General features: G+C 38.4%; 1 protein-coding gene and 1 pseudogene across 2 annotated transcripts; both read right to left on the reverse strand.

The window, feature by feature from the left end:
- Positions 1-3: 3 nt before the first annotated feature.
- Positions 4-2884, reverse strand: LOC146328258 (zona pellucida sperm-binding protein 4-like; annotated as a pseudogene). The gene is made up of 10 exons (XR_014769939.1): positions 2659-2884; positions 2445-2566; positions 2248-2350; positions 1946-2163; positions 1781-1869; positions 1573-1703; positions 552-821; positions 390-484; positions 244-307; positions 4-138 (listed from the first exon to the last, which is right to left on the reverse strand). The product of XR_014769939.1 is annotated as a zona pellucida sperm-binding protein 4-like (transcript).
- A 1062-nt stretch (positions 2885-3946) lies between these two features.
- Positions 3947-9078, reverse strand: LOC146328259 (uncharacterized). Its single transcript, XM_084716282.1, has 11 exons — positions 9014-9078; positions 6604-6942; positions 6324-6425; positions 6139-6189; positions 5277-5333; positions 5132-5152; positions 4798-4986; positions 4663-4710; positions 4524-4586; positions 4389-4418; positions 3947-4293 (listed from the first exon to the last, which is right to left on the reverse strand). Exons 1-11 carry the CDS (start codon positions 9072-9074, stop codon positions 4235-4237), a joined length of 1020 nt encoding a protein of 339 aa, XP_084572408.1. The 5' UTR covers positions 9075-9078; the 3' UTR covers positions 3947-4234.
- Between the last annotated feature and the right edge of the window lie 2441 nt (positions 9079-11519).

The following is an 11519-nucleotide window of genomic DNA, read 5'->3' on the forward strand; positions in this document are numbered from 1 at the left end:
ACAGTTGCTTCAGAACATGACTTGAGATAGCTGTCCCTTTTCTGGTCATTTACAGATGAAGCACAGGTCCACCAGAGACTACACTGTAGAGAATCCTTTGTCCTGGCTCCCGTGTGATTGTTCTTAATTCACGCCTTCCTGAAAGACATGGAAAAGCAGAGACTATAATTCACAGTCTTACAAGCAAACGCGGACGTCAATCAATCACCCAAGATAGATTCATGGGGCTGCAGCTCCACTTACCAGTGCTGCAGGACTGTGAGCAATCTGGTCCTTTACAGATTTCTATATCACAGTGGAAATATATCTGCAAGAGAAAATCCTATTTAAAAAAAATCAGCAAGGAAAAAGAAAATATCAGTGATTTCATTACAAAAAATCTCACATACCTGATTATCAGATGTAGGGAGCTTCACAAATGAGAACATCTTGACCACAAACCACTTATGGAGAGAGGGAAACTTCAGCTCATTACTAGAGACGACTGGCAGCATGACAGTTCTGTGGCTATCACCGCTGAAGGGACATCTGGATTGGACTCAAAAGATGACCTTTAGTTGATCAATGTACGGGTAAAGATATATGCATGTAAGTGAGCATTTGTAAAACAGTAAAGTTCATATAAATTCACCCTTTAACAAGCAGGTTCCATCTTTGTTGGTCATGTGGGTTATTGGTGGGTGTCGCCCAGCAGTCCTCCAGCAGTAGCATCAAATCCTCGTCCTCATGTTTGAGTACAAACACGTCCACATACACAGGCTGGCCGAGCTCAGTCACTGTTGCAGGGTCACGAGAGGAATAGAAAGATGTGTAACTGGAATCTGTAGATAAAAGGTAAGAAAAAATATTAGAAGGCTTCACAAAACAACTTTGAAACTGGCTCTTCAAAATAAAAGTGATTACATTACTTTAATGTCACGTATCAAAGGGGTCATTTGGATTATGTGATATGTGGTTGTATAAGGTGCTGTACTGCAACTGTATTGATAGTCACTATATTACCTGCAGTAGATGGTGGTCAACATGCCCGCAGCTTGGAGATGCAAAAGGGAGCAGCACAGAAGCTAAGTAATATACTGCTGTGGACAGGGTCAGTGACAAAAGGTAGGAAAGGTTACTGTGGGACTTTGGTATACTTTGGTAAAAAAAAAAAAAAAAAAGTTTGGATCCACCCAAGCCACACAATAACACTCACAAACTAACTGATCAAGGCTGTCTGATGACAAGATAAAGTGGTGAAAACACTAAATATAACATACACTGATACTTATTTTTTTTTTAATGAGGACCACTTATAAAAATAAGTGGTTAAAATACCTTTTGTTGCTGTCCCTATCCACAGCAGTACATTACTCAGCTTCTGTGCTGGTGCTGCTCCTCTCTGCTTCTCCAAACTGGCTGGTATACATGTGCACTGACTAACAATAAGTGCCTCATGCATCTCATCCTCAAATAATCCAAACTATCCCTTTAATGGATATTTGTTACATTGATGAACTAACATATCTTGTGGACAATAAAAGCAAAAAAAAAAAAAAAAAAAAAAAAGAAAGAAAAAAGAAAAAACTTGACCTTTGGCAAATCTCATTTCAGTCCTCAGTGTTCCTTTGCTTTCTAGGACTGATGGCAACTTAATTTCTCCTTCAACCTTGATGCCCAGATGCGTAATTTGGGCCATTGCAAAGCTACAATGCACAGTTAGACTAAAGAAAGAGAAAAGAAAATTGAAATGAGAGTCTGCAACCTTAAAAAAGAAAGAGAGCAGATTTTAATTTCTTACTGGAAAGGAGTGTCACGAAAAATAGAGCCCCTCTGCACCTGTTGTTTCACCTCAATGCTGACCCAGTAGGTTATAATGCCATCTGTTATCTGCAAGACACAACCAAACCTGTCATATTTAATCATAAAAATATCTCATCAACTGAGATCATTTATTTACATTTACCATGGACTGTGTGCCACAGTCAGTGAAAGGAAAACTGAAAGTGACTGCATCCGTGGATCTATTTTGAGGTTTACAGTTGTGGCTTTGGCTTGAAGGGATCCAGACTGCATCAAGGTTCAGAGGTGGGACTGTGGCATTCTGGGAGATGGTAATGTTGAACCCATCCTTGTTGCAGGAAGAATGCCTTGATACCAGTGGATAATCATTTTTCCTCACCTCTGCAGAAAACACACAGAGAATTAATGTTGAACTAAATTCTGAAACGTAATGTCATGATATTTATCTGTAGGTAGAATCACTACCTTTGTTTTTCCAGTTGCAGATGAGAGGTACCGACTTGACAATTTCAACCCTTCCCGTGTCTGCAAGCGCCATGATGACGACAGTCAGGTTTGTGATATACTGCTATCGAACAAAGTGGTAAAGTAAATTTGAAATCTGAAAAAGACTTATGTATCTGCATTAAAAATAAGTACACTCATGATACTTTTCAGCTTACTTGTCTTCTTACAAAACACCCATGTGAAGCAGCTGTTAAGATAATGAAGGTGTCAGTTTCTCCAAGGAAGTAGTGGCACTGTTTTGCTACAGCGATGGCTTGATAATATCCACTGTATTCATCTGTGTTTAAGTTTAGACACAAAAAAGAGCAACCACAAACACTTATGTCATATATCATCACAAAAAAGATATATTTTTAGTGTCTGACTTACCATGAACATAAATAGTGAAAGGAAGATCAGCAAACTGCACCTTTGATATGTAAACAGACATAAACCCATCGTGGCAAATCAATGTATTATCATTCATTGTGTTGTAGACTGTTGCTTGAAATTGTTTTGAAGCAGCGAGGAAGGATCTCCAAGGAAGCAGTGACAATGAAATAAATGCCACCAAAACGAAGTCTGTACTATGGGGCTTCATCTTTGGATACTGAGATGTCTCCGACAGGAGGAGCAGCTGCTTCTTATTTGGCTTAATTGGCATGAAAGCAAACTCAAACACTCACCTAATGAGCACTGAGAGGGTTCTGTGTTTAAATGAAGCGGTACGTGAGGCCTCTCTGGAGAACGCATGTTCTTGCATGCTAAAGAGAAGATATTTTATGTCACTTTTGGTGGCCAGTAAATATCTCCCAACTTAAAAGAACTGGTCTTCTCATCACAGTGAAGTCTGCTGCAACTTTATTCTCTATCACCCTACCTTGTTCTTATTCTGTGTTGTTGCAAAGTTTCATAGCCACGAGACTGAATAAAACCATAGTAAATGCTCACTCTCCTGTAGTGCTGGGAATATAGATCAATTCCAAGAATCGATTCCAAAATTATGATTTTGAAGGTATCATCAATAAATTTTAACTTTAATTCTGCTTATCAATTCCCACACAAATTTCACTTGCACTCGTTTCAAATTAAACCAAGTACTGCAAACACCTACCGTATATTGACCTGGCTATCTGTCTGCACCTGTAGTCATATGAGCTGAATGCAAGCATGTCTTCCCTTGAGTCTAGCGTTATTCTCAGTTAAACTATTCAGATAAGTTGTTTGACTAGCCAGTGAGTACCACAAATTGTAGTAAAGCAAATGCTATGTTACAAAACGCTTTACAAGGACAGGATACTCTCTGTCATTACAATAAAGTAGCCTCAGTAAACACCTAAATATCCAAGAAATCAGTAAAGAGACTGTAATCTAGCTAATGTTAGCTTAGTTCAGTAATTCCACTGGTAACATTTATCAGTGGTAATTAGTATTTCACTCATCTTTGCTGTTAAGAATGCAGGAGGAGTCAGAATTTAGGATTATTCAGGACCAAAATCGATAAGCAGAATCAGAATCAGGATCATTAAAATGGCTGGACAATAGGGTCATGTCCATACTGTCCCTGCCAAATACAAGTTAAAAGACATGCAGGTGAACCAGAAACTGTAAACAGTCAGGTGTGAGTGTAGGCCTGTATTTCCAGTTATGATCAGCTGAAAACCACACAAAATTGGATTTTAAAGTTTTATTTCCACATGCATAAAACACATCTTGCAAACAGGTTTTTGTCATTCAACACATAGAATAGCCTACTTCTTGATTTGATGGTATTTAATTGGTTTAGATCTTTATATTTTATTTATTTTACCAAACAGCAGTTGCATGTCTAATTATCAGTGACATGCATTGAGATTATACAACAAACATATATATATACAATAAGACACATATGAAGTTGAAATAAAAAAAAAAAGAATCATCAGTGATTGAAAAGATGTTGGAAATAACTGAAAAGCTCGGATCTCTACAGGTGGTTGAGCTGCTCTCTGCTCCTGTTGTAAATCGGATTTTGGTATTCGCAATCTGAAGAGGAAGCTACGGAGAAGTGGAAGAGGGGTTCAGTGCATGCACAGTATCATTTCGTCTCGAAAATGCCCACAGATGATGTTAGCACTCACTTTCATCGTCTTTCTTCTTCCCCAAACCTGCTGCAAAACAAAACACTTCAGTGACTAATAAAACTAAGTTTTCAAGGCTATTCATCCTCACATGCAGATAAGTAATTGCAGATGACACAAATCAAATCTAAATACCTCTGCGATGATTCTCTCGCTGAGCTGACGTGGCTTGGTGCTTTTTGAGTTCACTTTGGTTAACTGTGTAATAAAAAGAATAAGTGAAATTCCTGACAGCACTGAAATTATTAGTTGTTGTGAACAATGTTTATCATACCATAATAATGCCGGCCGAGACTTGCTTGCCGTAATCTGCTGAAGAGTTCTGGAGAGGTGAGAGAAGACTGAGTGACTCCAGTTTCTCATTTTAAAAGTTATCTGTAAAACAAACTGCGGTGGTTCTGTTTTTCACCTGTATGAAATCTCCTTTTTGTCCTCTGGCTTTCCACTCTCTCAAAGTTAAACTGGCTCAAGTTTGGATAAAGCCCACTTGTGCTTTGAGCGGGCTGAGTCCTGTTCAGATCAGGCACAGGTCCCAGTGGAGTGGAACGGTTCCTGGTGGGATCCCTCTGCTGACTGGGTGGGCACTGGTCATCATTTTCTGATATTTAAAAAGGACCCATTCAGAGAGTTTTGACAAAGACATTTATGACGTGTTAGCTGTGATACAATGACATTAGCTTCTTAACAATAGATGACATTGAAAAAAAAGGATCAAAGGAAGAGGAGGAACTGTGTGAACGCACCATAAACAAGATTGTCTTCTCCTGTGGGAAAAGGAGACATTGTGTACAGTGATACAGGTTTGTTGCCTAAAAAATACATCCCATTATAATAAAACAAAAAAGAAACTTATACACATATACAATTACATGAGTCTGAGTTTGTTACCTATCGGCTCTCCATCGACTGGCCCTCTTCCTGTTTCCTGAGTTGGACCACTGACACCTGCAGACATTAGGCTATATGAAAAAACTTAAAGGAATAGTTGGACATTTTGGAAAATATGCTTGTTTGATTCCTTGACAAATTTGGATAAGAAGATCGATGCCACTCTCCTATTTGTCCAGTAAATATAAGGCCACAGCCAGCAGCCGGTTAGACTGGCTTAGCACAAAGACCAGAAACAGCTAGCCTGGCTCTGTTCTACAAATGAACACATTTTATCTCGTATTTTGTACTGATTAAATAAACAAAATGGAAGGAAAAAACATCCTGTCACCGCTCTCAGGCTCTGGTGGCTCAAACATGTCTGTACAAGGCCGATAAAGCTGCTACTGTAGGTGCAGCATCCGTGTCATTTTCAGGTTGTAGCAGGTTGTTTGACATTGAGACAGTGGAGTGGACACAACTCCAGCTTTTCATAGCAGAAAAAAAAAATACTTTTTTCATGATTTTCTCAATTTTGATTTATGTACTTAGCAGTATTTTTAAATTATTCACATTTGGCTGGGTTGTTAATAGCACATTTCTGTGGTGTGACAAACTCAAAACACACATTGATTGTTGCTTTACATGAACTTTAATCATTCAAAGTCACGTGAATGATAAAACATCTAGATATCCAACAACTAGAATGGTTTGACATTAGCAGTCCTTCTTAACAAAATCAAGATTAACAGTTTGTGCAAATGAAGCCCATCAACAATCTGCCTTTTATTCCTGTGCTGACATAAAAATAATTGTGTGCCAAGCAACATTCAGCAGTAGATAGATGTAATAAAATGATCAATGGGTAAATTATCCTCAGTACCTGCAACCACAGGGTTGTTCATGTTGTCATCTGTCGTGTTATTACAGCACACTGAAATAAAAACAAAAAAATATTTTTACATGACCAGGCAATCCATCCATCCATCCATCCATCAGATAAACTTATAAACTTTTCTTTTATGAGCTGTGTGGACTGTGGCTGTGCCAGACTGGGCAGGTACTCACGTGCGCCTTTGGTGCAAAAGTAGATGCCAACAATGAGCGGAATGAGAGCAGCTACACCAACACAGATGTAGATGAGCAGCAGCAGATCCTCCCTCAGTGTACCTGCACGATACATTGTGGTTTTACAAAGATGCATCTTACAGGAAACTTTAGCTCATTCAACTTGTCCTCTTGGCCTCTGAGGTTTGTGACCATGGAAAGGAAAAGGCTGAACTGTGAATGCACAGGCTGCTGCTTGAGAAAATATGAGCTTGAAACTTTCAAACAGAAATATTCTTACCCTCCTGAGCAACCAGTTCCACTTGACGACAGACATTTCCCTGCTTACAGAGATAACACCCCAGGTCAGACATTTTAAGCTCTTCAATGCCAATGGAGTAGTTCCCTTTTGAACCCTGGTTTGGAAAGACTTTGACCCGGCCGTATCTGGGGTCCACAAACTCCATACCCCCTTTAGATGTGAGCCGGACCATGTCTATCTGAGGATTTTGGGCCCATGACACCCAGTCAGAGCTTGTTGACAGGATGCATGGGAGGAGCACAGAGGAGCTGAGCGGCGCGCTGAGTGTCTGCGTCTCACAAATGTCCGAATACTCTTCACAAGAAAAGCGTTCCTCATCTTAATGGGAAGAAAAAGAGAAATACAAAAACAACATGTCCAGAACCGTTACTTTTCAGGCAACAAAAGGAACCCTGTGTTTTTGAAAAAAAAAAGGAAAAAGCTATCTGCCAGAGGGCTTTCTGGCAGAAAGGCCCGAAGGTGAGACACAATGTGAAGTACAGGGCATCTCTGGGGGTCCCTGACTCTTTGACTGACACATGAGCCCACCTGAAAAAGCAAAATTGTGCAGGGTGTCTGGATGAATCTCTTAAAAAAAAATCGCTAACTGTGTAACAAGTAATTTTTAAAGTTTTAATATGTAACAATTCCAAATAAGACCTAGGCATATGTTATACATTTTGTTGAGTTGCGTACTTATCCCATATGTCCATCGATGTTCAAACAGAGAAATCTGTAATTTATTTGAGCTAATGATGTGATTGCGAATTTCCGTGATACATCAGAAACGTCAAAGAGCTTGGGAGGGAAGTTGGTGGACGTGACTAAATGTAACATGAATAAAACTTGAATATTACTTCTTCTGTGAGCTTGATTTCTGCCCGAGTCATGTCAGATAGATCTTAATTAGCTATGGTGGTTGTTTAAAAGTGAAGAAAACAACTTTCATGATCCCGCAATACTATACAACATCATCAATAATTATTGTTTTTACATGAATGAGACCTGTAGTGGCAGAACTTACATATTGGGCCTGTACCTTTAGTACCTTTCATTGGTTGAATATGTGGAAAAACCCACAGACAGACCTAAAAGACAACCAATAGCATTAATGCTATATATTAATAGCATAAAACTGTCAAAATATGCAGATGGGGGCTTCCGCTCTACAGTGACACTAAAAAAAGTACCAGCAGTAGGCACACTTCTTTCTTTTATTTCTGAAGACATTTAAAATGTTTATCTAACCATCTTCAAATTAACCAGCAGGGTTGTAAAAGTATTAAATGGACAACAGTTATATGTGTCAGTTAAGCCAAATTATACATCATAATATAAAAATAACTGTGAATGACCTTATTACAGACTAGATGTGTCATGATGTACCACTATTAGTGATATCCATGATATTTAAAAATTGATTTATTGATATCATATGATAATATTGTGTAATTAATCCAGCACCACTTAAATATACTGTATGCTCTTAAATCGTTTACATTTCTATCTGTTCTCACCTTGTCTTCCTCCCACAATGCCCAATAAAACATGCACACACACGTCAGTTTTGTTTGGTTAATATACTCTCTCTCCACCTCCCTGTACTCATATTATATAGCCTATAATATATCACAATAATCTTGTTATTGTGAATTCTTTTGGCCACAATAATCATGTAGTGAAAATCTGATATTGTAACAGCCCTATTATAGACACTGATTAAAAACATAATTACTGAAAATGGTGTAATATAACACATCTTAAACAACTATAATCTGCCCACTGATTCTTACAAATTAGCCCAATATTGCTAGATTAATTAATCAACTACCTTTAAAGTGAAAAAGTATGACATCTACAGTATATACAATATTGAATAAAATTAATAATAATAATAATAATAATAACTTTATTTATATAGCACCTTTAAAAACAGAGTTTACAAAGTGCTTTGACAGACAAAGTAAAAGAGCACAAGAGCAGGATACCATGGAAAAATAACAACAGAGGGCCAAACAGGAGTTAACTAAGGCTGAAGTAAAACAAGACACAAGCAAAGACACTAAAACATAGAAAAAGCAATAAGACACAGTAAAAGAAATAAGAACAGTAAAACATGACACTAAGAATAAGTTAGAATGAAGAGGGCAGAGATTACAGAGACATGATGTTGTCAAGTCAATATAAACAATAAAGGGATGGAATAAGACAACATCGACATCACATAAAAGCAAGTCTATAAAAATGGGTTTTAAGAAGTGATTTAAAAGATGTTACTGAATCTAATAATACCATAAATCACTATACATAGTAGAAATATATTTTGAATACGTACAAATATATCAAACAATCAATGTGGTAAACTTTTTAAAACTCAAACTCCATTCTCTATTTTTAGAAAATGACTTACCATTTGAAGACACGCGCGTGAAGCACAGGGCTAAAAGGAAAATCAACCTGTCAGCATTCATTGTCAGCATCTCAGTGTGACCAGCAATGTCGCAATGCTGCATTTTAACCTCTCTAAGCATCATGGGACAAAACCGCAAGACCATCACACCAACTCACTTCACTAAACTCTGCTGTCTTTCAGTTTCACTTGAACAACAGCCAAATTTTTTGACACAATTATTTTTATTTCAAACTATATTGATCATGTCAAACGATAAAATTCAAAGTCAAATGAACAAATTTTTATTTTTGACACACTGAACATGTGATGGCACAGAGATCACAGTTGCATCTAGACCACTTCCTGTTGAAACCTGTTGATGTTTCCTGAAAGAGGGGGTTTGTGATGAACAGATGAAAGCAAACGTTTACAGTCACTTGACCTGGGCTAACAGTAGGCAAAGAATTTTAAAAGTGAGATTTAACATTTACCCAATATGTATGTTTATATGACAGGTGTAGCTGTGTTTATCTAACATAAAATCTGGGCATTTTTAGGCAAAGTGAGAAACTGTCCAGGTTCATTGTCTTTCTGCTAGTCTGATAACTTCAGTAGTAATCTTTGTTTAACAATATACAACACTACAACACAGTATCAGTTGAAAAGATAAAGGCTTTAAAGTGCGTCCTACTTTAAATCCAATGTGTTTATTTAATTAAATAAACTTAAGAGATTAAGAGACATTCATGTCTCTAACAATCCCTTTCTGTAGGGTAAGTGAAATGTAATGTAAAATGAAACTAAAATAACTGCCTTGTTATTGTATGCCACCCAAAAGTTAGACACTGCAGTTTACATCCATGTCTGTCCAGACATTTAAGGTATTAAGTCTTTTTTTTTTTTGGCAAAATGAAAGATGTATGATTCCAGTGAATATTTTCCAGTGAGAAAGACTTCCGGGTGAGTGATGCATGAGGCAGCAGCTTGAATTTCCCCGAAATAGTTTTCCAACAACAATAGAATTACTCAGCAGCGTTAAGCAAGAGAACGACTGTGAGAAATTTAAAGATGAGTTTGTATGGGAGAGCCGGGAAAAATGCCTCTAAAGCCGATTCTGCAAGAGAAAAGAAAGAATCCACACTAGCGGCACAAGCTAATCATGCTAGCCTGGCCCACTCCATTGAAGATGCCGGAAGAGAGGACTCCGCGATTTTCCGCAAATTAAAAGATCTAAGGCGAGAGAATCAAGAGGCGCACAATACCACACAGTCTTCAGTGAATAATTTGGAAAAGTCCATGTCCAGGTAAAAGACTGGATAGAGAAAACCAAAGGAAGAATTAAGGAAATGGAGTCAGAAATAAGCAAAATTGATGACAGAGGTCTGAAACATGAGAGAGCGCTCCGTTACCTTGTAAAAAGAGATGCAGAGATAACGGCAAGATGCGAGGATTTGCAAAACAGACTCCAGCGCAACAATATTCGGATTTACCAAATACCTGAAGGCAGTGATGGTAAAGATACTAAAGAGTTTGTGAAGGAGCTTTTGCTAAACACTCTGAAAGTTTCATCCGATGTGGATATGAAGATAGAGAGGGCCCACAGATCGCTCATGGCGAAACCGAGGCACCCAAGCGTGAACCTGTGCTGCAGCTTGCACGGGGACACGAGATTACATTTCAGGGGAAACGGATCTACTTTGATCATGATTACTCCCCAGACCTGCAGAAGAGGAGGGGACAGGTGCGCCAGGTTATCAAACAGCTGAAGGAAAAGGGGATACGCGCCAGGTGTCCCTATCCAGCGCAGCTCAGGGTGACTACAGATTCAGGAGAGAAGGTGTTTGAGACTTTTGGTTGATGCAATTGACGAGAGGGAGAGACTACAGAGGGTGTTGAAAAGAGACATATGGCAAGAGCAGGGAAACGGCTGTGACCAGTGAAAAAAACAAGCCATGACATCACTATCCAGTGCCGACATAAAAACACTCATGAATGAAGATGCGTAATCCAGACAGGTACAGACTCACTTAAAGTTTGCAGGGTGCTGGACATGAGAAACGGCTGCTAAGCTGCTGAATATACATTACTTTGAGAAATACATTGAGTTGCTGGAAAATAGAAATATTCTGATTTTATTTTTATTTTATATTAAGTGGGTTTTGTGGGAGGAGGTTATAACATAGGTGGATCACAAATAGCCTGTGTTATAAGGCAAAGGCTTACCTTTAAGGTGTTGACACTTTGTGGTTAGCTCTGTTTGCACTTGGTGCAATGCTCCCAGAGAGTGACAGCAGCACCTCTCTGCCCCTAAAACACCAGGAGCAGGCTGTAATGGTTATTTTCTCCAGACAGCCTGCTGGAGATTTGGAAGTCTCGTGTTCTCCCTTACAAATGAATAGGGAACTGTTCAGGTTTGTTTTGTTAAATGTTATGTTTTCCTTGACAAATGTTCCAAGCTCTATCATAGTGAAGGGTACATTTATGTTTCACATAGATTTAAGACAAACAGTGCCCAGCATACCAA

This window comes from Lutjanus erythropterus, chromosome 4 (assembly GCF_056507025.1).
Source record: "Lutjanus erythropterus isolate fLutEry1 chromosome 4, fLutEry1.hap2, whole genome shotgun sequence".
NCBI lineage: Eukaryota > Metazoa > Chordata > Actinopteri > Lutjaniformes > Lutjanidae > Lutjanus > Lutjanus erythropterus.

Bases quoted from the DNA above. Each gene is read 5' to 3' on its own strand.
- LOC146328259 (XM_084716282.1), bottom strand. From the start codon at position 9,074: ATGAATGCTGACAGGTTGATTTTCCTTTTAGCCCTGTGCTTCACGCGC. The intron at 5,334-6,138 runs GTACTGAGGATA...TAATGTCTGCAG, and splicing joins GAACAACCCTGTGGTTGCAG to GTGTCAGTGGTCCAACTCAG. The intron at 4,711-4,797 runs GTGAAAAACAGA...TCACCTCTCCAG, and splicing joins AAAAAGGAGATTTCATACAG to AACTCTTCAGCAGATTACGG.